General features: G+C 38.7%; 1 protein-coding gene across 3 annotated transcripts in view; it reads left to right on the top strand.

Annotated features, from left to right (window-relative positions):
* ELP2 (elongator acetyltransferase complex subunit 2) overlaps positions 1 to 22,252 on the top strand; it is a 41,457-nt gene extending 19,205 nt beyond the window's left edge. For 2 of the 3 annotated variants that reach the window (XM_037154464.2, XM_037154465.2), the window contains 13 exons: positions 647 to 747; positions 931 to 1,062; positions 4,138 to 4,287; positions 6,431 to 6,619; positions 7,723 to 7,792; positions 8,300 to 8,395; positions 8,542 to 8,599; positions 9,253 to 9,325; positions 14,120 to 14,312; positions 15,702 to 15,823; positions 17,345 to 17,478; positions 18,018 to 18,131; positions 20,953 to 22,252. In XM_037154464.2, the coding sequence (XP_037010359.2) occupies positions 647 to 747; positions 931 to 1,062; positions 4,138 to 4,287; positions 6,431 to 6,619; positions 7,723 to 7,792; positions 8,300 to 8,395; positions 8,542 to 8,599; positions 9,253 to 9,325; positions 14,120 to 14,312; positions 15,702 to 15,823; positions 17,345 to 17,478; positions 18,018 to 18,131; positions 20,953 to 21,109 (1,589 nt within the window). In that variant the 3' untranslated portion in view covers positions 21,110 to 22,252. The remainder of the gene's footprint in view (positions 1 to 646; positions 748 to 930; positions 1,063 to 4,137; positions 4,288 to 6,430; positions 6,620 to 7,722; positions 7,793 to 8,299; positions 8,396 to 8,541; positions 8,600 to 9,252; positions 9,326 to 14,119; positions 14,313 to 15,701; positions 15,824 to 17,344; positions 17,479 to 18,017; positions 18,132 to 20,952) is intronic. The other variant, XM_037154467.2, reaches the window with a different exon arrangement.
* Positions 22,253 to 26,157: the final 3,905 nt, after the last annotated feature.

Raw genomic sequence — 26,157 nt, forward strand, 5'->3', positions numbered from 1 at the left:
CTCAAGCTGGTGCTTGGGTATAGAGCTGAATAAGGCACACCTCACGTTCTTCCCACAGCCCCTTCCCCAACACAATATAGAGAATATCAATAATGTTCAGGTAACCACCATTCAGCTGTTATTATATTATGCCTTATGTGCTGCAGTTAGAAAAGAACTAGATATTATAGAGACTGAGGACCCCTGTGTATTTTTTCCTGAACCCTTGCCTCTCCATCCTTCCCTAGAGGCATCTAGAGTACTGAATTCAGGGCATTAGCATTCCCATTCCTATGCATGGTTTTGTACTTAAGTACACATTTATGCAGCCATAAACAATAGCTTTATAGCTATTAAAATGATAGTGTACTTATCCTGTTATGACTTGCCTTTTTAGCTTAACATACTAAAGATTTGAAGTTGTGTGCATGTTGATTCATGTAGCTCTAGTTTATTTTTATTGCAGTTCAGTATTCCACTGTCTAAATATACCACAGCTTGTTTACCTGTTTTCCTGATGGTTGTCGATATTTGTGTTGATGCCAGCATTTTGCTATTGCATTGCTGAAGTGAACATTTTGCAGTTATCTGTGGTGTTTTTTTTTTCCGGTACTCTGTAAACACAATGGCTGTTGAAAACCTAAAGAAACTAATTTATATTTTTTAGATGGTGTTCTACAGCAGCCAATGAGATTGTTGTCTGCCTCAATGGATAAAACCATGATTCTCTGGGCTCCAGATGAAGAGTCAGGAGTTTGGCTAGAACAGGTAAAAATAGGAATGTTTAAGAAATAGAAAATTGGATCTGAAACTGAATATTTAATAGAGCAGCCAGTGTTCACTCTTTGTATATGTTTATTAACTGAGAATGGAATCTCTGGAATCGGTGGTTTCTATTGTGAGAAATGTGGACTATTGATTACAAATTGTTTTCTATCTCTTATTGCATAGGTTCGAGTAGGTGAAGTAGGTGGAAATACTCTGGGATTTTATGACTGCCAGTTTAATGAAGATGGCTCTATGATAATCGCTCATGCTTTCCATGGAGCGTTGCACCTTTGGAAACGGAATACAGCTAACCCAGTAAGAAAAACACTTCTGAATCATTTGTGATCAAGCAGAGTGGTTCCTGAATGAAACTTAGGTTAACAGTGTTGTTTTTCTTGTAACGCTCTACAGAAACATAGTAGAGGCATTTAAGTTCAAATGACATCACTTCTTTTTGTGAACGTTGTACTGTAGTTTAGTAGGTAACAAGCTTATGTTTTTCTAAAATTTAAAGCATTTTTCCAGAATTCGTTGACACTTTGAAATTTACACATAGGTCTGTTTTCTACATAAGTGAACTTTAAACTACATAAATGTAAAGTTCTCCTTTTAAGCTATAAAATTATTTTATGGGAGTTTTTCCTAAAATGCATAACTTCCCTGTCTTAAAGAAGGTAATATAGTTTGATATTTTCTCGTTGAATGGTCGGTACTCCATTGTTGTCATGACCTCCATTGTTTCTTATGGAATGGCAGATAATTATTGAATGAATGACTGACAAAATGGCATTCTAAGAGCCTGTTATTTTGTGATAGAATATATTGATACTCTCAGGGGCTGTTAATATGTGTAATTCTACATAGCCCTCCAAATAGCAAGCTAATTTAGCTTTTTCTTATAATTTTTGTCTTTTCTTAAAGAAGAGTAATTATCCTTTAATCATGCTCAACATTATTCGATCTCTTACTTTCTAATTTGCTTCTTATGTGCTGCTTGGGCAAATGAAATAGGAACATAGTGGCTAAAAGCACAGGCACTTACTTACCAGCTGTATGTCCTCGAGGACGTTGCGTAAGCCCTGTCTCAGGCTCCTCATTTGTAAAATGTGGAGAGTAAGGGCACCCACTCATAATATTTTTATAATTTTTATAATGCTTAAATGAGTTAATATTTCTACAGTGTTAAAAAACAGGGCCTGGCATATGACACTTTTAAATAAGAAATATTTGAGGGGGTAAATTTAATTTCATTCTTAACTCAGAGCTCCTTTGAGCCATATTTCAGGTCTTTGAGAGCCTTCCTAGAAGAAAGCATCAGATGGGTAAGGAGAAACTCAAGCCAGAAGACAGAATTTCACTGTACTTATGCTTTAATTTGGCTTCAAATTTATCATAGCTACTTAAAAGTATAGAGGGTGATTTTTTTTGTAATTCATTTTTTAGAGCAGTTTTACATTTGAAGAAAAATTGAGCAGAAAGCGTGAAAGGTTCACAGATATTGCCCCTCCCCCCCCACACAGAGAATTTTCTGCACTGTCAACATCCCAAACCGGAGAGATACATTTGTTACAATCAAGAGTGATTTTTATTTTTATTTATTTATTTGTAGACAGAGGAAGGGAGTGAGAAAGAGAGGGAGAGAAACATCAGTGGATGGTTGCCTCTCGCACACCCCCCTGCTGGAGACCTGGCCTGAAACCCAGGCATGTGCCCTGACTGGGAATCGAACGGGCGACTCCGTGATTCTCAGGCTGGTGCTCAGTCCACTGAGCCATACCAGCCAGGGCTCAAGAGTGATTTTTAAAAACAAACACTGCCCTTTAAGACTTACAGTGGAAGACTGTACTAATTCCAAAAGTGCTGCTCTTTGTTCAGAACTTTTTGGAACCTTTCATGAGTGCTAACTTTAGGGTCAGTTTTATGTGACAGAGGAAAGGAATAGCATTTCTTTGTCAAAGCCTCTTTATATTATTATTTATTTATTTTGAATGGATTTTTAGAGAGAGAGAGAGAAGCATCGATTTGTTTTTCCACCCATTTATACATTCGTTGGTTGCTTCTCATGTGTGCCCAGAATGGAGATAGAATCTATAACCATGACATATCAGGACAATGCTCTAACCAACTGAGCTACCTGGCCAAAGCATTTTTTAATATTTTTGACCAGAAATAATATAACTTAGCTTAATCACTAACCCCATTCATCAGGCTTGGCTTTGAATGACCTGGTAGGTATTTACACGTTTAATTTTCCTCTTAAAACAAATTTTACCACCACTTAAGGCTGGTTTAAAAAGATGCTTCGTGGACCAAGCATAAGACTTCTGTATGTCATTGTCACTGTTCATTTTTTTAAGATTGTATTTATTTATTTTTAGAGAGAGGGAAGGGAGGGAGAAAGAGAGGGAGAGAAACATTAATGTTTGAGAGAAACATCAATTCGTTTTGCACATGCCCCAAATGGGGACCAGGTCCGCAGCCCAGGCGTGTTCCCTAACCAGGAATCAAACTGATGACCTTTTGGTTTGCAGGACAATACTCAGCCAACTGAGTCACTGTTTGTTTATATTATGGCTGGTATAGACTTCCTCAATAAGTGGACCAACTAGATTTTATTCATCCTTCTGTCTTCTACACCTACAGTTCCTTTTACTTTGTAAAGAAAGCGATTGAGACACACTCTCAGAACATACTAACTCATTTTACATGGTACTCTTTCCTTATTTAGAATAAGAAATAGGTGGTTCCTAGTATGTATTGCCATTGTTCTGTGTGGTTTACAAATATAAACTCATTTTATTCTCATATTGATTCTATGAATTAGGTAATTTTATAAAGGAGTTAATTTAGGCACAGAAAGATTGAGTAGTGTTTGGCTTCTAACAGGCACTTATTAAATAATGAATGGAGGGGCCCTGGCTGATGTGGTTCAGTTGGTTGGGTGTCCTCCTGCAAAATGGAAGGTTGCCGGTTTGATTCCATGTCAGGCCACATGCCTGGGTTGTGGGTTTGGTCTCCACCTGGGCCGTGAATGGAAGGCAACCAATCACTGTTTCTCACATTGATGTTTTTCTCCCCTTCTTCCTTCCTCCTTCCCTGCTCCTCTGTCTAAAAATAAACAAATAAAAATTTAAAATAATGAATGGAGGGGAATTTCCTAAAGTTCCTGCTTTAAAGGACACAGCACACATTTAAATGTTTAAATTCTAATATGCTTGACTGGAAAACAGATTCTATAATTTTAATAGCTCATCTTGTTTACTTACTTTATTACCTTGCTTGGGGGACTTCCGTCTTTCCCAGTTACAAAAGACCTTAGGGCTGAAGGCATTATTTTGAGTGGTGGTGGACTTTGATTATTTTGATGTGACATGAGCACTTTCATTACAGAGAGAGTGGACTCCAGAGATTGTCATTTCAGGACACTTTGATGGTGTCCAAGACCTCATGTGGGATCCGGAAGGAGAATTTATCATCACTGTTGGCACCGACCAGACAACTCGACTTTTTGCTCCATGGAATAGAAAAGGCCATTCACAGGTAAAACGTCAGCCTACTTGACTGATCCACTTTAAAATATGTCCATGAGCATTTGAAAAGTGGGGCCACATCATTAGCCATTAGGGAAATGCAAAGTAAAACTGTGACGAGTTACTGCACACCCCCTAGAAAGCCTGAAGTGAAAAATACAGTAACGGGTGGTGACGAGGATACAGAGCTACCGGCACCTTCATCATTGTTAGTGGAGGTGTAAAAAGATACAAGCACTCTGGAAAACAGTTTGATATTTTCTTAAAATCTTAAACATATATGTACTCTTTATAGTTCAAATAATTCAAATGTTATCATCCAAATTTATTTACTTCAGTTCCACACAAAAGTTCTGCTATGACTTGTGATTTAATTGGGAAACTCTACCAAGTCTACAGTACAAACTACTTTCTAAAGTCATACAGTGTTAGATAATAGAGGGTGAGGGTGGTGTGTGTTCAGGAAACTTTCAGTCTTGGCCCTGAGCTCAACAAAATAATAAAGCTGTATTTTTATTCGAACTGTGCTCTGCAGTAGAGAAAGCCAGTATACTCAGCTTCAGTTTTTGTTTTTTTTTTTTAAGATTTTATTTATTTATCTTTAGAGGGGAAGGGAAGGAGAGAGGGAGAGAAACATCAATGTGTGGTTGCCTTTCGTGCGTCCCCTGCTGGGAACTGGCCTGCAGGGAACCTGCCTGCAACCCTGGCATGTGCCCTGACTGGGAATTGAACCGCGATTGTCTGGTTCACAGGCCCGTGCTCAATCCACTGAGCTACACCAGCCAGGGCTTCAGCTTCAGTTTTTGACAAAAGTTTATGGGGCCCGAATGTGGGTCAGTTAATGAGAGCTAATGGAATTTGCCACTGACATTATTGCTTCAGTAGCACATAGTAGATTCAAGTTAATAGACTTGAAGGCATATGGAGTAATATTATGGTCAATTGAAAAACAAGGCAAATGATTTGGACTGATTTTTCTGTTCCTTTTGCTGATTTGTTACCGATATAGCTCAGTTTTTTATTTATAGTCTGTTAAAAAAATTGATAAATTAGACATAACAAAAATGTAAAATTTTTGCTCTTTGACTGACTGGAAAATGAGGAGTCATAAATTAGGAGAAAGTATTTATATATCTGAGAAGAACTTATATCCAGAATACTTATAAAACTTTTCAGAAGTCAGTAATAGGGAAACAAACAGTCCAGTTCAAAAATAAAAAAGGATTTGAACAGATATTTTGTCAAGGAATACATATGGCTAGAAAGTAAGAACAGGAAAAGATTCTCAACACCATTAGTCATTAGGGAAATGGGGAAATGCAAGTTAAAGCTACAGTGAAATACCATTGCACACATATTGGGGTGATTAAAGGTAAAAGACTGACTAGACCAGTGTTGATGAGGGAGTGGGCAACTGGAACTCCCATATACTGCTGGTAAATGTATAACTGCTTTGGAAAATACTTGGGCAGATTCTTAAATATTTAAATACACATCTCCCATATCATCCAGCAGTGCTACTTATAGGTATTGTTTACTCAAGAGATAAAGAAGCTTACACCCATGCAAAGACTTGTGTACAAATTTGTACGCCTGCTTTTTAAGTAAATGACAACAAATGGAAACGACCCAGATGTCTTATCAGTAGGTGAAGGGATCCACAAGTACTGGTATAGTCACACAAGGAAATACTACTCAGCAGTGAAAAGGATAGAACACTATAAATACAACATCATGGATAAATCTGCCCCATGGTCATATCTCCACAGCACATTAGAGTGATTTTCAACTTGTGTGTCACAAGAACTGTTAAAATATGCAATACTTGACTATTTAATTTAAAAAAGGGGCACTGACCTCTTCTCACTAGATTGTTTAATTTCATGAAAATAATGACAGCAGCCAACACAACAGTAGCCATCAGTGAACAAATCAAAATTATACCTATTTTCTTCTTCTCAGATTGTCAAAAAAATGTGGGGTTTTTTGGTGTGGGCAGAATTTTAGAAATTAGCTTATGTGTGCCATGAGAATAAAAAAGGTTGAAAATCACTGGCATAATGATTTTGTGCCTTATATGTTTTTTCTTGTTGAAAAGAATTCGATTTCTTGAAACGTATGATTGTTTCTGTTTATTCTGTTTTAATACCCAGGTGACTTGGCATGAAATTGCACGGCCTCAGATACATGGATATGACCTGAGATGTTTGGCAATGATTAACCGATTTCAGTTTGTATCTGGAGCAGATGAGAAAGTTCTTCGAGTATTTTCTGCACCACGGAATTTTGTGGAAAATTTTTGTGCCATTACAGGCCAGTCTCTGAATCATGTGCTTCATAATGTGAGTATCTTTCTAAATGTTTTAACTAGATTTAGTCACTTCATTTTAATTTTAATTTTTTTAAGAAGTCTTATTCTTTTTGTAAAGATTTTATTTATTTATTTATTTTTAGAGCTAGAGGAAGGGAGGGAGAAAGGGAGAGAGACAGGAATGTGTGGTTGCCTCTTGCGCACCCCCAGTGGGGACCTGGCCCACAACCAAGGCATGTTCCCTGACTGGGAATTGAACTGGTGACCCTTTGGTTCACAGGCTGGCACTCAGTTCACTAAGCCACACCAGCCAGGGCATTCATTTCAATTTTTAAAGATTTTGCTTCGGGCTGTCAATAGAGTCTATGGGTAGAAAGGAAGTTAAGTCAGTTTATTATTGGCTTGACGAACTTTTGTGTGAACTGTGGTATGCAGTAATTTAAATATTAAATATTTGCTATCAAAACCAGAGATTTTGTAACAAATTGGCCCAAGACACTAAAAAATGTAACTGTTAAATTAAGGTATGAATACTATATATTATCGCCATGCTGGTTTGATAGTTAGCATGTAGTTTCATATGAGATAATTTGATCGATATAAATTGCAGAGTTTGAGCAAATTATTGGCATTTCAGATGGCACTCTGTGAAACATTTTTTAAATATTTGATTATTAAAATATGTTTAATGAAAATATGATGCCTGCCTTTCTGGGAAGCAACTGTGTTTGCATGAGCATCATTAGGGATGAACCCGTGAGACTATCTTGGGAGTAGGGCTCCGGGCCTTACATTTTCAGCTCCCTCTTTGCTAGAAGCCTGCCCCGTGCATTTCCTGTCAGACTCTGAAACCCAGTGAGCTGTTAGGGTTTGATGAGCCTATGGATGAGAAGATGCCCAACTTTCTGGATTGGGCAGAGGGTTGGGGGTCTAGCTGGAGCCTGTCTGTTGGAGAGTGTTTGCTTAGCATTGTACCAGCTGGTTCAGGAAATGGAAGTACATGCAGAATGCAGACACCCACACAAAGGTCATCTTTAAGCTGCTTCTCAGCACTTATGAGCATGACATTTTTGTAGTGCTCGAGGTAACAGTAACTTTTAGCGTCTGAAACATACATCATACTTTCTATTCCAGCAAGATGGTGAACTTCCAGAAGGTGCTACTGTCCCTGCTTTGGGATTATCAAATAAAGCTGTCTTTCAGGGTAAGACTTGAGCCTCCAAAATTACTGAACCCATAGTGTACGTAAAACCTACTTACACACTTGTACAGCATGTACTTAATATTCCTTACAGCCAGTCTTTTAAAAAATATCGTGATACATGCATCTGTCTTTATCACATATTTTGTGATCAGTACTCTGTATTGACCTTGAGGTGGGTGCAGCTTTCACAAAGTGTGTCATGGAGAACTACAACCATGAATGCTAATAGGGGTGCCTAAAGAATGTTCCATAGATTTAAAAGTTTGGGAAATACTAGGTCATAGAAAAGGAAGGAGTCCCTATATAATTGACTGGTGCTCCTATGAGCACATTGGTAAAACACTGGAGTAGTAGAAATAACGGTATCTTTGGAATCATGTGGATATGGCTTGAGTTACACTACTTTTAAGTGCCACTGCTTCCTAACTGATAGCCTTAATGTTAGCACGTGTGTAGGAGACATAAAGGTGTGGTGACTGCAGTCATGATGTGTTTCTTTTGAACCAGGAGATATAGCTTCTCAGCCTTCTGAGGAAGAAGAGCTGTTAACTAGTACAGGTTTCGAGGACCACCAGGGGACCTTTCAACCCTCCATACTTACTGGTAAGAAATTTTTAAAAGATGATTTAATAGCATTATTAAGTACTTACATTTGTCACTGCTGACCTTAGTAAATGCTCTGCCATTTACTTCTATTGTTTGTATGGAAATAGAAAAAAATTAATTGCAGTGCTGTAAATTTATTGTAGAACCTCCCACTGAAGATCAGCTTCTGCAGAATACTTTGTGGCCTGAAGTTCAAAAGCTGTAAGTTAAACTTGTAGCAGTTTAGTCTGATTCTGTCATAACTTGTGACTCTCCTCCACAACTTGATTTTTTTCCTTTGCTTTTTCCTCTTACCTACATTTCCTGCCCTGCTCTAAAACCACTACATTTTTAATGGTTTTCATGAGGGGGGAGGGTCAAATTTTACATAGGTTTTTATGTTACTATGTCTTATATTTACTAGGCTTGTTTATCGGTCTTAATTTTTAAAGTAGAGAAGCATAAATATGTATATACATATGTATATACACACATATATGTGCATACATATACATTCTCCCCATCTCTTTTAAGAGACTTTTAAGTTTTGTTATTCTGTTTGGATTTCTTTTATTGTTTTCCCATTATAAACCTTGCCGTGGTTTATTTCTTGTTGTACTGGCTGACTGGGGCTAAAAACTTGTATTTTAATCTAATTATATGGATAAAATTGTATTACTTCTAGAAAACTGGCATTTTTCTCCAGTCTCTTTATTTTTCCCCCAAATGCTTGCCTAGACAGAAATTTAATGTTCCCTGCAATGACTGTATGTTAGCTAGAGAGATCGATGTTATTCTTTTCACATTTAAAAATTTTGTAGCATGAGGATATTTACTAATACAGGAATCATGCATTTTCTCCTTTTAAATTTTAGATATGGACATGGTTACGAATTATTTTGTGTTGCTTGTAACAATTCGAAGACTCTGCTTGCCTCGGCTTGTAAGGTAGGGAATTTTGCTTTTTTATTTTATTGGTCATAGGTTGAGTCATCAGGCTCCTGCGAGTTTTGGTAGCAGTTTAGTCAGAACACTATATGAACAGTCTCTGGTGCCTGCTTTTTCTGAGTCTTGCTTTCCTAGTCGCTTATTATCTGTTCCATCAAAAGCTTGCAGTTGCATTTACATCTGTTTCAGCAGTTGCCCTGACTGGTGTGGCTCAGTGGTTGGGCATCATCTGCAACCAAAAGGTTGCTGGTTTGATTCCCAGTCAGGGCACAGGCCTGGGTTGCAGCCAGGCCCCCTGGTGGGAGTGTGCAAGAGGCTACTGATCGATGCTTCTCTCTCACATTGATGTTTCTCTCCCTTTCTTTTTCCTTCCCTTATCCTCTTTTTAAAATAAATACAATATTTTAAAAAATCTATTTCACCTGCACATTTTTATTCCTAAATACTTGATTTGAACTGATTTATGCCTCTACGCAAAAATTAATCAGGTGTCTTAAAAATGAGACCTGAAAATATGATACATTTAAAATAATTGGTATCCTGGAGACACAGAGGAGTGAGAAGGTGGAACTCAGAGGGCATGCCATTGGAGGTTTCTTGAGGACACTCTTGGTACGGACCTACTCCACCCATGCCAGGGTGAGGCAGGGGGGTGGCCTGCTCAGTTAGCCACCAGCATGAAACTACAGAATAGTGCCCTTCACACACTGGCCAGGGAGACTTATTTGGAACTATTTAGTATTTATTCATGTGCTGTAGAGTGAAATGATATTTATAAAGGATTGTGTGAAGGATCTGACACCTACACAGTCCTCTACATTTTCTAAAGTTAATCTGCTTGATTGAAGCATGGTGATGAGAGCTGTCAATCTGTATGGTCCACTGTCCCTGCTTCTGCTGCGGCTTCTTGCCACTGGCCTGTATTGAGAGACATTGTAAGAGAGATTGCTGTGCCCTCCTCCTCCACCCACCCTACCCTGCTTGTTTTCCCCTCTGTGAGGATGGTACTGAGAGTACTTCCTTCTCTTACAGGGGCCGGTGGGAAGAATGGAGCTTTGTAGCAGGCATAGGTGTGCTTCTCCTGAGCAGCTAATTCATTTTTTGCTTAAGGCACTGTTAATCATATAAGCGATTATTTTTTCAAGTTGGCTCACTGGTAGCAAGCATGTGTAACTAACTTTTGTTTTTTTAATTTGTGTACTTTTTCCTCTGTGTTTTATATTTTAGTACATTGGAAAAGAGACGTGGTCGATAATGTAGTTTGGGAAGTTCAAATCTGAATGTTTGTGTAAACTCACCTGCTCAATAGGAGGACCCATGGAAACTCCTAGTAGCTTGATCCTCTCGGCACCAACCTGAAGGTAGCTGGGTTTCCTAAGGAAGGTGCCAGCCAACATTTTGTTTTGACTGGTAAAGCAAATGATTAGATGCATCTTTATTTTAAACTAATGTTTTTAACAGCTTTATTTAGATGCCATTAGTGTTCTATAAGTTGCATGTTGAAAGTGAAAAATTTAGTAAGTTTTAACAAATGTTTATACCTGTGAAATTATTAGCAAACTCAAGACAATATACACTTCCATCAATCCCCCGAATTTTATCTGCCCCATGGCAATTTTTTCCAACCCCTTCTTACCCTCTCCAGCCTCTTTGCATAGAAGACCACTAATCTGCTTTTTGTCATGATAGAGTACTTTGCATTTTCTAAAATTTTATATAATTGGAATCATACAGTATGTACTCTTTTGAGGGGGGAGGGTGTGGTTTTTTTCATTCATGTTGCATGTATCAATACTTCATTCGTTTTTTATTGCTGAATAGTTTTTCCTTTTATAGATACATTGCGACTTGTTGATCCAGTCACTTTTTAATGGACATTTGAATTGTTTACAAAATTTTTGGCTTTTACTGATAAAGCCATTATGAGTATTTGTGTACAAGTTTGCATGGGTATATGCTTTTATTTCTTTTGAGTAAATACCTAAGAGTGGAATTGCTAGGTGGTTTGGTAGATGGATATTTACATTTTTGAGAAACTGGCAGTCTTTTCCAAAGTGGTTATACCATTTTACAAGCAATATATTAGAGTTCTGGTTGCTCCACACCCTCACTAACACTTGACGTGGTCACTGTTTTCAACCATTCTAACAGGTGTGCAATATTTCATTGTGGTTCTAGTTGCTTTTGCTTAATGTGCCAGTTGTCCATTTATATATCTTCTTTAATGAAATATCTTCAAGTATTTTGCTCATTTCCTTATTAGATTGTTTTATTGCTGAATTTCAAAAAGTTCCTTATGTACACTGGATCAGCTATCAGATATATGCTGTGTAGATAATTATTCCCAGTGGCTTTTCTTCTCATTTTCCTAAGAGTGTTGTTCAAAGAGCAGAAGTTGTATGATTTGGTGAATTCTATTTACCAGTTTTTTCGTATTTTTGTTTTTTTGTTTGTTTGTTGTAATGCAGATGTTTACTACTGTAGATTTCCCCCTAAGCATAGTTTTTGAGGCTTTGTGCAAATTTTCATTTTCATTGAATTAAAAAGACTTCTTTTTTTTTTTTAAGATTTTATTCATTTATTTTTAGAGAGGACAGGAAGGAGAGAGGGAGAGAAATATCAATGTATGGTTGCCTTTCATGTGTCCCCCACTGGGAATGGCCTGCAACCCAGGCATGTGCCCTGACTGGGAATTGAACCACGATCGTCTGGTTCACAGGCCCGCGCTCAATCCACTGAGCTACACCAGCCAGGGCAAAAACACTTCTGATGTTATTTTGACTTTATATTTAAACTGTAGTTTATTTTGAAATGTATTAGTTTCCTTATTTTGAGTGTTTTCTAGTTATCTTTCTGTTATTGACTTCTAATTTAATTTCATTGTGGTCAGAGAACAAATATGATTTGAATCTTTTAAAATTTAATCTTGGTAAATTTCCATGTTCACATCAAAAAGTATGGATTCTATTTCTGCTGGGTGGAGTGTTCTGAAAATATGAACCATGTCTGATTGGTTGGTAGCACTGTTAAAGTCTTTGTCCTTCCAGTTCTATTGAGAGTGTTATTTTGAAGTCTCAGCTATAGTGGAGCTGTCTTTTAGTCCTTGCGAGTCAGTCAGTTTCTACTTTATGTATTTTGAAGTCTGTTGTTAAAACATTTTTCATTGTCATATTTTCTTGATTAATCGACCCTCTTTAATTTCTGATAATATTTTATACTTTGAAATGTACTTTGCTGTTAATATAGCCACTCGAGTTTTTTTTTCAGTAGTGCTTGAATTATATATCTTTTCTCATAATTTTACTTTTAAGCTATTTGTTTTTTTTAATTTCCAGTGGGTTTTAGAGGGGCAGCATGGAGTTGGGTCTTGCTTTTTTATTTATCTTGTTAATCTTTGATTTTAATAGGGGTTTTATTAAACCATTTACCTTTAATATCATAATTGATATGGTTAGATAGAAATATGTCATCTTGCTATTTGCTTTCTACTTGATCCATCTGTTCTTTGGTCCATTTTACTTAGATTGGATTAATTAATTACTTCTTATGATTTTACTTTATCTCTTCTGTTTGGTCAGTAGATACATTTTTGTTGTGTTATCTTATTGGCTGTTTTACAATTTCATAGTATACATCTTTAATTTACCATAGTCTGCCTTCAAGTAATATTGCACTATTTTATGTATAATTTAAGAACTCTACAGAAGTATACTTTTGTTTTCCCCTACTTTGTGGTATTGTTGTATATTTTACTTAGTCATAGAAATCCCATAACATATTGTTATTTTTTATTTAACCCATCAATTATCTTTTAGAGATTTAAGTAATAATAAAATTCCCATCAGATACCATTTTCCTTCTGCCTAAGAATATTCTTTTACATTTTTTGTAATGTGATTCTGCTAGTCATGAATTTTTTTCAGACTTGTTAGCCTGAAAACCATTTCTTCATTTTTTGAATGATATTTGTGGTGAGGAAAGGATTGTTAGTTTCCTCTTTGTGTATTAAACCATTGCTGCATCTTCTTTGGACGTGGCATTATTTCTCATGAGTCTGCTGTATTTTGTCTTTGTTCCTCAGTAATGGATTTGTTGCCTCCAACTGCAGTTTCATATTTACTATTGGTTTTAAACAATCTGAGTGTTGTTGGTACAGTTTTCTTCATGTTCCTTGTGCTTGGGTTTTGTTGAACTCCATGGATCCATAGGTATTATTTTCATCAAATTTGGAAAATTTTCAGCCATTAATTTTTTTAAGTATTTTTGTCTCCTCATCCTTTCTGGGGACTCTGGTTACACCTATATTTAACCACTTGAAATCGTCATAGAGTTTGATGATACTCTTTTTTTTTTTTCTCTCCTTACTCTGATTTATTTTGTCTCTCAAAAATCAATGTTATTTGTTTACAGATATCTCAGTTTTGATGTGCCATCATTTTTATGTATTTTGTCTGGATTTTTAGTTTTCTTGCACAAGAGAGTAAAATTTGATCCTGTTATTTCATATGGACTAGAAGTGAATGTCTTTTTAAAAAGATTTTATTTATTTAATTGTAGAAGGGGAAGGGAGAAAGAGAGGGGGAGAAACATTGATATGTGACAGATAGAGATACATGGATCTCTTGCCTCTCGCACGCCACCAGGTGGGGGCCTGGTCTGCAACCCAGGCACGTGCCCTGACTGGGAATCAAACCTGCAACTTTTCAGTTTGTAGGTGAGCACCCAGTCCACTGAGCCACACCACCCAGGGTGAAGTGAAGGTCTTTAAACTATTGTTTCATTTCTCTCCTGCAGGCAACTAAGAAAGAGCATGCAGCCATCATTCTTTGGAACACTACATCTTGGAAACAGGTGCAGAACTTAGTTTTCCACACTTTGACTGTCACACAGATGGCCTTCTCACCTAATGACAAGTTCTTACTGGCTGTTTCCAGAGATCGGACCTGGTCACTATGGAAAAGGCAGGACACTATCTCACCTGAGTTAGGTAAAAACAGTTTCTGATTAGGTGGATTATTAGATAGTTATATCCATTTTGTCCGCCTTGAGCAGCCATTGAGTGAAGAGAAGCAAAAATGGTAACAGGTGAATGACAGAGTCTCACTGTTGTGAGGTCTTTCAAAATTCTGTTATAATTGAGGAAGACTTGACCTTCCTTGTAAGATTTCAATGGAGGTGGTCTTGGAGTTGACTTCTTTGTGATTATGTAGTCAGGATGGCACGTATCCAGACATCTCAGTTAAAGAAACATAAAAACCTATATGTAGAAAATTTGGTGTTTGCTAATGGTTATAGAATGCTACCATAAAACCAAATGTGGATGGCATATTCCAATCTAGGGATTTATGGGAGAGGAATAATAAAGATAAAAACTTAGAAGACAACTATCTTTATTCATTTCCTACCCAGTCCTGTCACTTTGATAATAGGGAAGGGTGCTTTAGGCATCCATCTGTTTAAAACCCCTGGGCAAGATGTTAACACTCCTACCTGCATTCTATGCTGAGCCTGGCAGAAGTTTAAAAAAAGAGAGAGAAAGGAAAAAAGCTTCGTTTTGTATCCACAGTGGCCATTCCTGTTCCCCCAGTTCCTTTGGGTAAAATCTAGAGAGTGTTTAAAGTATCTCTGTGCTGTTTACTCCTATTTTTAATTTTCCATTGATAACAACCTGCATTTATTTTGATCTTGTGATATTTCTAAACCCTTAGTTTCTTGTCTTTTAGAGAATACTGTGACATGTACTCGCTCGGCATTATGTGTTAGAAGAGACTTTTGCTTGCAATTAACTAGTGATTTTCTGACATGCAACCTTTACTCTTTAAAATAGTGAAGTGATACTAGTAGCATTCATTAATTTGCTTTATCTTTATGGATTATAGATTAATAGATGCCTTCTTCTTCCCTCCTCACAAGCAGTTATGTGTTTTAGGTTTAGTCCATATAAGGGCTATAAGTTACCTTACATTTAAATCTTACAAAGGAATAGATTTTTTTGAAGTTTGGTTTTTTTTTTTAAACATTATTTAAGGGAATATTAATCTTTTTCCATAGCTTAATAAGCAAATTTGGCTATTTCCTGAGTAAGGTAAATTGCTTGAGGTTTCTATCCTAGGCATAAATCGAACCATTAGCTGTGTGCCCAGAAGATGTTTGTCATTAGTCACTAGAGAGTGACTAGTCGATATGAAATCGTTTTCTACTAGAACAATGACTGTGTTCCCATAACCTCTGGTGAGGGGTTATTTGCATAGTCTTGGTCTGTCGCAAAAGTCAGCATATATAAATTGAATTGGCACTTAAACAGCTTTCTAACAGGCAAAAAAAGGCCGAAACAGCTCCCTCTGCCTTGTGAGTAGTCCCCGTGTGTTTCTTTCAGACCCGTTCTTCAGTCTCTTTGCCTTCACCAACAAAGTCACTGCTGTGCACAGCAGAATTATTTGGTCCTGTGATTGGAGTCCTGACAGCAAGTTTTTCTTTACTGGAAGTCGGGACAGAAAGGTAATGTTGGAAAATTTTAATATTTTTTCAAATGGAAAATGATGTTATTACAGGTATGTTTGAATAGAAATCACATAATCCTGACTTGCTGATACAACTTTTAAAAACCAATTTATGTATTTCCTCTTGTTTTTCATATACATACATAAAAAGTATTTTTTGTTAAATTCTATAAGTACATTTCTTTGAAATCTCAAATATAAGAAGACTTTTTAAACACATGACCTGAATCAAATGGCCCAAGTGGGAGAAAAGTAGTAAATGAAATGGATCAAGACTAAGAAAGTAGGAGAGCAGGAGCAGGGCAACGCGCCTAAGGGGGATTACAGTTTCTACTTTCTTTTTCATACTTTTATGAGTGAATTTTTGTTTCTATAATGAATGATTATTACCTTTTCATTCAGTGGGGTGTGTGTGTGTGTGTGTGTGTGTGTGTGTGTGATTCAAGCTTTCCAAAATCCAGAACAAGTTAGCTAGCAGTAGTGTCTTGACCATGACCCCTTGTCCTTGTTCTCTGGGAAATGTTCACCTGGCTTCTGGTCTTTCCTTTGTTTTTGTACTCTTGATTTCCTTTTACTGCAGACCAGAGGTGGTAAGGCAGTTTCCTTTCCTCTTTCTGCCTGGCCATGATACAAATTACTGAGGCAAAGGGCCAGCCTGGGGATGTTGTCACTCAGTAAGACACTGAAATGCTAGTCCTAAAACGCTTGTCCTCAGACCTTCACTTCTTTTCATGTCCCTGTTTAGTTGTTCCCTGGCATTTATCTCCCCTGGTGTAACCTCTGTTTGCTGCCAAGGAAGCAGGATTGTGTCTGTCCACCACAGTCATTCCCAGTAGCAGATGCCCAGCTGTGGCTGTCAGGGATACATCAGGGTTGAAACGGCACAGCACCATCAACTGCACGTGATCCGAAACGCTCTTCCACTTGCTTGGGCAGAGCCCTCTGCTTGGAATCCTGCTTTGGTCCTGCATTTTGAAATTATTGTCTACTATACTTCCCTGTCCATTTCTTTGTGACCAGTCACACTGGCTTGAGGCATGAGCTTCCAGGGAAGCCTTATGTCTTATATGGGGTCTCCTCAAGGCCAGGGCCTCTTGACAACTGAGCTGATGCCCTGAGCAGTGGATGGTTTAGAGAGGGAACCAGGGACTTGATTGGTCCTCATATATTTGTGGTAATTTCTTGGGCAGGTGCATGAGCCCTTCAGTGAGCACATGATCAATTGAATCTCGCTGGATCAGAACAGGTTTCCTGAGTGCGAAGGCCCCTCTGACAGGAACAGTCTGTCTAGGCTGGCATACTTAGGTAGTTGAGGTCTCAGAGACTTGTGTCGGCTACACTGTGGCTTCTCTGTGATGCTTAAAGTGCTCTTTAAGTCCTGGAACACAAATTTAAGTGCTGAATATTTTTGAATGCTAGAGCAGGTATTTTGCATTGTCTCTGTCACTGCAACTCTCTAATGCACTGCTGGAAGCCTTGCCAAGGGAAAGCTTTACAGAATTTGATCTTTTTTTGCTAGGTGGTGGTCTGGGGGGAATGCGACTCCAGCGATGATTCCATCGAGCACAGCGTTGGCCCCTGCTCCTCCATCCTGGACGTGGGTGGGTCTGTGACGGCTGTCAGCGTCTGCCCCGTGCTTAACCTTTCCCAGCGGTTAGTCTCTGTGTGGGGCTTCCTTTTATGTTTCCTAGAAGACCACTGGGTTTGTCAATGTGTAGCCCACTTACACTTTCATTCATGGGTTCTCTTAGCTTCTGAACTACAATTTTTTTCATAATGCTTGTGTTTCTCATAAGAATTTGTAAATTGATAGAACTTGATGATATTCCAAGTGGTGAAGGGAGATTGGGAGTGTAGCTGAAAGGTTCTTACTTCACCAAATATGGGACTGTGGTGCTTTCTGTGAAATAAGTGTCTTCAGCAGAACAAGGGCCTCTGTGCAGGCAGCTAGGGAAGCACTGGGGCTTTGCCAGTGGAGGACAGAGGGAAAACTGTGGGTCCCCTCGATGGAGAGAAGGCTCCTTGAGGGCACAGTGCAGCAGTGCACCGTGTTCTGGGCTGGTGGTTTTAAACAGAGGCCTTCGTAAGCTTGGGGCATTTGGGAACACTGAACAGCTACTTTAGTGTGATGATGGAGATGATGGAAATTCATGCCGCGTTATTAACTGCCTTCCTCCCCTCCTTAAAAACAGATACGTTGTTGCCGTAGGATTAGAGTGTGGAAAGATTTGTTTATACACCTGGAAAAAGACCGATCAAATTCCAGAAGTAAATGACTGGACTCACTCTATAGAAACAAGTCAGAGGTATTTTCTTCCTGTTCTTGCTTCCATCAGACTAGATTGAAATAACTTTAGGAGCAAATTTTATGTCACATTTGCGTGGAGAAGGACAGAAATCTGTGTTTATGGTACCCTCCATTAAATGGTCCCCTTGTGTTCTTTGGTATAATTTCTTAAAACTGGTGTTTGTTGCCAAATGGCTCTTGGTTTTTAAAAGTTTGCTCGACTAGATTGCTTATTTGCATAATATATTTACAGATAACACATTTGAGAAAATTGATTTTCATAATGATGTATTTTATTATTTTTATTTTTTAAAGATTTTATTTATTTATCTGTAGAGAGTAAGGGAAGGAGAGAGGGAGAGAAATATCAATGTATGGTTGCCTCTCATGCGTCCCCTGCTGGGAACTGGCCTGCAACCCAGGCATGTGCCCTGACTGGGAATTGAACCGCGATCGTGTGGTTCACAGGCCCACGCTCAATCCACTGAGCTACACCAGCCAGGGCTTGATTTTCATAATGATATATTTTAGAATTTGATAAAATTGATTTAAAATGTTGGTGATTTTTTGAAATATTGATTGGTTTTGGTGGCATTTGAACACTTCAGCTCAGGTCCCACAATGGAGCAAACTGTCAAGTGCCCCTCAAAGCCCTGAGACTAACCTGTCCCCCGGCCTCACACCCTGGCCATGGGCCTTTGCCACACGAGCTGGTTTAGAGGATTTGCTCATTAGAACATCCTCCCCACCTCCACCTGCCCAGAGAGTAGGGATCATTTTTTAATCTTATCCTTTTTTGCACATTTTACTTCTTAAAACCATCTAAACTTTTAGAAAGGTCACCAGTGTCTGATACAGATTTTCGTAGGATTCTCCAACTTTCATATATCTGAACTGTTCAGAATAAAATTTCAAAAACGGTTCTAAATAGCATTTCATGATGAGATGATTGGCTCGAAGGAAACTTGCAAGCATGTCTCTTACATGATGTTTCGTCCTGGGGAACTTGTCTCCTTGCCCACAAAGTGTGTTAGTGCTCATTATAACTGTATTTGTTAAAATGAATCTGCCTTTATTACTGCTGCCCTCCTGGCTTCTCTCCTGCCTCTCTGGTGCTGCAGTTAGCTCATGCAATTGGCTTGCTGAAGAGGGAAGTATTCCAATGAAATTCTGTATTGTAGGCATTTGAAATCTTTCTTCCTGGCTTCCCCTCCCTTTTCGTCTCCTTCCTTTCCCCTTGCCTGCCCACCATGTTGTATCTGCCTTTGCCTGGTACCCAGACCCTTCCATGGCCTCAGTGTGGGAGGGATACTGGCAGAAAGTCCCTTAGAAAGCACAGGCAGGTGACATGTACAAAATTTGAGTTTTTCACTGTAAGGTTTTTTTAAGTCGTTATGGTGATTTTGGATTTATAAGGACTAATTCCTGACTTCTTGACTTAACACATTATATTAATTGGATTCCGTTTCAATTACCAAATTTCAAGTACCTTTCAAGGGATTACTAGCAAACTTTTTGCTAGTAATGAGACACAAAGATAGGTGGTAAGCAAAGACTTTCTTTAGGTTTGTTCCCCCCACTCCCGTGTTCTAAATGTCAGATGTGGTAAATGCTGGATTTAAAGAATACTATAGAAAAAAAGAAACCCTCCTTCTCAACGTTTGTGCAGGCAAATAAGTAGGGTCTCTCAGAGCAGCTTCCCTGGGGCGCGGTGTACTACATACGCTCAGTCATTTCAGTGACGTCAGTGCTTCAGATCGTTCTTCGAACTTCTGCTTAGGAACTGCATTCAGAACTAGCTTACCAGATGCAAGGAGTTATAATGCCTTTTATAGTTCTACTCATTTTGATTGCTTTATTTAAAGTGCATCTCCAAATGACTTAACTGTTTTTAGTAATCGGATTCATCCTCACACAAAGATGAACAATAATTGATAGAGTATCAGTGATATACTCAGGTCATAATATGGAAGCATTTCCTTTAGAAGAGTTTCGGGAAGCACGGAGGCCCGGCAGCACTGAGGGAATGTGCGTAACCTCCCAGCCACTTGCAAGGGTTTGCAGTCGGTACGGGAGTGCTAATTTAAAAATGTGTTTCATACTTCAAGATTATACTTTAGTCCTACCTTTGAACCTGAGGGTACATCTGGTAACACATGTTCTCAGCATTTGACGGTATAATTTGTGCTGTGGTATTGCTTTCAGTGTTTACTGCCTTAAAATCTAAGTTTTTTACTTTATTACTTTTTGGTTTAGATGTCTAATTTGCTGGATAAATTTATAGCGGGTACTCTATTTTCATAGAGAATTATCAATAATCTATGTTTGGGAGCGTTGTAGGTCTGTTGTGGGGGAGAGGATGGGCATTAATATGAGTTTCTTGTTCAAGGTAATGCAGTTGAAGATCACATTGGAGACCAAGATTCTTTCCCTGGGCAGTTGACTAAATCTTTCACTGTCTTTCCTTACCCAGCAGTAAAAATCTAAGAGTCCTCCCATGACGTAGGGATGTCTGAAGAGTAAAATAATCTACAATTAATTGTCTTAAAGTCTAATTTAATAGCTGTGTCATGCGTTCCATTGATGATTAAAATTTGGTGGTATCCTTGGTTAGTAAATGATTTGACAGTTATAAATAAAAGATGTTTTCAAGGCTAGAATAAAATTGCTGTAATATTAGTGATGCTATTTTAGAATATGTACATTCCGACTTTTCAGGTTTTGACTTTGGTTTATGTTAACAATATTAATGGTTAAATAGATACATAGGTGAGCACCTAGTAAAATACTTTATAGTCATAGCATACATTCATTTCATGCTTTTTCTATGTCTGTTTTAGTCAAAGCCATACACTTGCTATCAGAAAATTATGCTGGAAGAATTGTAATGGAAAAACTGAACAGGAGGAAGCCGAAGGCATTGAGTGGTTACATTTTGCAAGTTGCGGTGAAGATCATACTGTGAAGATACACAAAGTAAACAGAGGTGCACTGTAATGGACTCAATAACTACAAACATGTAACACTGGTGTCTTAAAATATTTGTCATAGATAACCTGTCTTCATAATTTCATTGGTTTTATTTGTACGTTCTATAGGAGTAGTATTAATGTGGGTCACAGACCCTGAAATATGATGAAAGCTTCAGACTCTTCATTTCAGTATAGTTATATATGCGGACACTCAGAACGATGCCCATGCTTTCAGGAATTCAGACCTGCATCCATGTGTTCCAAAGAAGAACCTCCGCTCTTTCTTTATGACCAAACTTGCCTAATTTGTGCTTTGGGGGCCTTCTCTTTTCATATGACCCTCTTTGGGACATTTCATTATTTATTACCTTCGTCAAAGGGAGGACATAGAAAATGGAAAGAGATAAAAGCCAGATTACTCAATTTGTATTTGAACAGTTTTTGTATAAACAGACAGACCACACACAAAGTGTAGTCTTGACTCCTTCTTCCCAGTACACATGAACCTTTTTAGGAATTTGGCAGGCATTTGGGACTTTGAACTGCTGTCAGCCATTTCTTTCATTTGTTAAAAATACTTGGATTCTTCTTTTAGGGTGTGGCTTTAATTTGAGAGATGTGGGAGCTGAGAATTCCGAGTTTGAAATCATGTGATTTTATGTGAAGTTATAAATAAGTCATGAATAAGTAAAGGATGTCCTGCAGGAGGAATGAATAGTAGAAGCAGAGGGAAGAAGGTGCTAGAAACAGAATGTTGGCTGTACCAGGTGAGGTTTGGGAGGTGGGCACAAGAATTGGGTAGAGGGGGTAAGAGGGGGTGTGAGAGGTAGTACTGCAAAGATTGGTGTGAGAGAGGAGGTTTGCCCCGACCCTCTTAGAACATGGAGTCATCTGGCAAATTGGTAGTTAAATGAATACTGTACGTAATAAATGTGCTAAAAGATTGGAAATGAGGACTTTCCTAGTGTGAGTTCATGCCATTATCTAACATGACATCCTGCTTCCAAAAAAAGTTAAGTGTTTTGTCTAAACTGAGATTTTTAGATAAGTGCTATCCAGAATTTCTTAGTCCAATAGAACTATAATGTGACCTGCATTTGTGATTTAAAAATTTCTAGTAGCCATATGATAAAAGTAAACATGATCAGGTAAAAATCATTTATTTATTTTTTAAAAATATATTTTGTTGATTATGCTATTACAGTTGTCCCATTTCCCCCCCCTTTATTCCCCTCTACCTTGCACACCCCTTCCCACCTGAATTCCCCCCCTTTAGTTCATGTCCATGGGTCGCACATGTAAGTTCTTTGGCTTCTACATTTCCTATACTGTTCTTAACCTCCCACTGTCTATTTTCTACTTACCATTTATGCTACTTATTCTCTGTACCTTTTCCCACTCTCTCCCCCTCCCTTTCCCCCACTGATAACCCTCCACGCAATCTCCATTTCTGTGATTCTGTTCCTGTTCTAGTTGTTTGCTTAGTTTGCTTTTTTTTTAGTTTTAGGTTTAGTTGTTAATAACTGTGAGTTTGTTGTCATTTTACTGTTCATATTTTTAATCTTCTCTTTCTTAGGTAAGTCTCTTTAACATTTCATATGATAAGGCTTGGTGATGATGAACTCCTTTAACTTGACCTTATCTGGGAAGCACTTTATCTGTCCTTCCATTCTAAATGATAGCTTTGCTGGATGGAGTAATCTTGGATGTAGGTCCTTGCTTTTTATGACTTTAAATACTTCTTTTCAGCCCTTTCTTGCCTTCAAGGTTTCTTCTGAGAAATCAGTTTTATGGGCACTCCTTAGTTTTATGGGCACTCCTTTCTAGGTAACTGTTTCCTTTTCTGTTGCTGCTTCTAGGATTCTCTGCTTCATTTTAACCTTGGCTAATGTAATGATGATGTGCCTTGGTTTGTTCCTCCTTGGGTCCAATTTCTTTGGGACTCTCTGAGCTTCCTGGACTTCCTGGAAGTCTATTTCTTTTGCCAGATTGGGGAAGTTCTCCTTCATTATTTTTTCAAATAAGTTTTCAATTTCTTGGTCTTCCTATTCTTCTTCTGGCACCCCTATGATTCAGATGTTGGAACATTTAAAGATGTCCTGGAGGTTTCTAAGCCTCTCCTCATTTTTTTGAATTCTTGTTTCTTTATTCTGTTCTGGTTGAATGTTTCTTCCTTCTGCTCCAGATCCTTGATTTGAGTTCTGGTTTCCTTCCCATCACTGTTGGTTACCTGTAGATTTTTCTGTATTTAACACGTGACCTTCGTTGCTGCCTGGGTCTTTTTTATGCTGTTGAAGTACCCAGTGAGTTACGGGAACATCCTGATAACCAGTGTTTTGAACTGTGCATCTGATAGGTTGGCTCTTTGTCATTTAGTTGTTTTTTTTTTTTGGTCTCAAGGGCCTGTTATATAGTAAGCAACAGAGCCCTAGGTGTTCACCAGGGCTGGCAAGCCGCATGGCTGTGTTGTGACACTGTATGTGGGGAGGGGTTAGCAAGAACAGTGCTGTTTGCTCCACTCTCTGCCAGTTTTCAGTCACTTCTCCCACTACCCACAATCAAATTGGGCCCTTCTGGTGCTGATTCCAGAGTAGGTAGGTTTGTGTGTGTTCTAGGACCCTGTGGATCTCTCCAATGAACTCTCCTGTGAGGCTGAGAGTTTCTCCCACTACTGCCTCAACCCCCACAGGTGTTTTTAGTCAAAGGCTTTGAGACTTTATTTCCCTGTGCTGGGACCCTGGGTTGCTCCCCAGTTGTTCCTCCTGGTTTATCTGCATGGGAATGTTGGACCATCCGCTCCACCAGCTGCCCCCTTGACTGGTCCCCCAGCTGCTACCTTGCCACGAGTCCTGTCCGCCCCTCCTATGGGTCTGGATGAATGTTTCTTCTTTAACTCTTTGGTTGTTGGAGTGCCATACAGTTCAATTTTCTGTCCATTCTGGTTATCTTTTGTTTTTAAATTTGTTGTTGTCCTTCTTTTGGTTGTATGAGGAGGCACAGTGTATCTACCTACACCTCCTAGGTAAAATTTATTTTAATGACATATTTGTTTTAACCCAATATATCCAAAGGAGACATTTCAGCATATCACTGTAAAAGATTTTTTCTTATATTTGTTTATATTTTAATTATATTTTTGACAATATAAAGTGCATATACAGGGGGGACCCAAAAAAACCCCAGAATTTATTTGTAAAAAATTGTGTGTTCTTACATGTTTAAACTTCAGTCACCTTCAAAGTCCTCTCCATTTGATGCATTACACCTATCGAGATGTTTTTTCCACTGCTCGAAACAATTTTTGCACTTGTCAGTGTTGATGCCTTTTAGTGCTTCTGTCGTTTTTTGTTTCACATCTTTCACATTGACAAAATCTTTTTTTTTTTTTTTTAGGATTTTTTTCACCCGAGGAAACCTAAAAAAAGGTTATTTGGGATGACATCAGGTTAATAGGGAGGGTGGAGCATGGGGGTCATGCCATTTTAGGTCAAAAACTGCTGAACACTCAGTGCAGTGTTGGCAGGTGTGCTCCTAAGTAACCCAGTATGGAATGGGCAAATGCATTGAAAGAGTCTTCAAAAAAAATTAACTGAAGCTGAATGCAGCCTCTCACAACAATGCCAGCAGGTACACTGATACAGATGGGTTTCTAGAACACTCACCTAGCGGGGTAAGCCTATACTACAAGGAGGTCGCCCTCCAGAAAATTCCAGGATTTTTGGGGGGTGCTCCTTCATATTACACATTTATAGCCCATCTTAACTTCGACTGGCCATATTTTAGGTGCTCTGTAGTCACATGTGGCTAGTGGCTGTCATATTTGTAGTTCTGGATGATCGAGTCTGTATAAACTTGTTTTTCAGGCGTGTGTGTGCATGCACGCACCAAGGCAGTGAATATCCGAGCTGCCCAACCTCAGACATCAGGATGCCCCAAACTACTACTTCCTTGGACATCAGCTGCAGGAGCTGGGGGTCTTTAACCCCATTGGCACACAGGGATTTCTTCATCCCATGTATGCTGGATTCTAGAGCAGATTCAGTGGGCTTAGTCCTTTAGAGCCCCTCCAGCACAGAACTCAACCCCTGAAGTTTCCCTGAAAGCAGGCCTAGTCTTGGAGAAACTGGGTTCATGGTTAGTTATTGTTGTTAGTTGAGTTTATAGACAGACAGCTGTCCCAGTTTGTCCTAAAGCATCTTCCTCGGACACCTGGGTAGTTCAGTAAGTGTTCAGAGGTCTTGGGCAGTCTGAACGGCAGTTTATTAGTGCACCTTGTAATTTTACACATGCAGGTCATAATTTGCTGACGGAGCACCCTTTGAACCATAGTGTAGTCATTTGTGATATCTAAAACAAAAAGGAATTCTTAGACCTTTGCTCCAGAGGAGCTGAGGAATATTTTACAATCTGCAAGCTGCCCTTCCCCATTGTCCCTGCTATCTCATTTCACTGCTTGGTTCACAGCACAAAGTTCAGATTGATGCCAAGTGCCAGCCTGAGCAGTTGTCTTCTGTCCTATACAACTTACCTACATGTAGGAGAGGTGGTTGGGCTGCTGTTCTGAGTACATGTTTACCTTGGACAGCAAGGAGTCAAATCACTATCTTCCCAAGAACCTTGGGAAGCAGTGTTGGTTATTGATGCCAAGGGGTGAATGTGGGAATTAGAGGGAGACTGCAAATTCAGGAATGAAATAAAAGGGCAGAATCACTCTCTCTTAAATGAGAAATCCTGGGCTGTCTGAAACAGTAGTGCAAGGGCTTCTACACCAACTTTTGTATCAATTTTATGTATTTCTCAAGGCGGGCTAGATGAGGGATGCAACCTGGCCTTAAGGAATCAGAAATGTGTTTGAATCCTGGCTCACACTGACTATACCTGAGTGTAAGCTTTACCCTTCATCTTTGTAAATGGAGATAAAATTAGTAGTTCCGTCTGACGAAGATGCAGAATGTTCTTTCTGGTGTATGCAGGATGGATGTTTTCTCTCTCAAAAGGAATCAAGGTAGGGAGACTTCTCAGTGTGACCAGTGGACTCAGGTTTTTTTCCTTGCTGCCGCGATCATCAGTGTG

The sequence above is a fragment of the Artibeus jamaicensis genome, unplaced genomic scaffold, assembly GCF_021234435.1.
Source record: "Artibeus jamaicensis isolate MK-2021 breed Jamaican fruit bat unplaced genomic scaffold, CSHL_Jam_final contig_354, whole genome shotgun sequence".
Taxonomy (NCBI): Eukaryota; Metazoa; Chordata; class Mammalia; order Chiroptera; family Phyllostomidae; genus Artibeus; species Artibeus jamaicensis.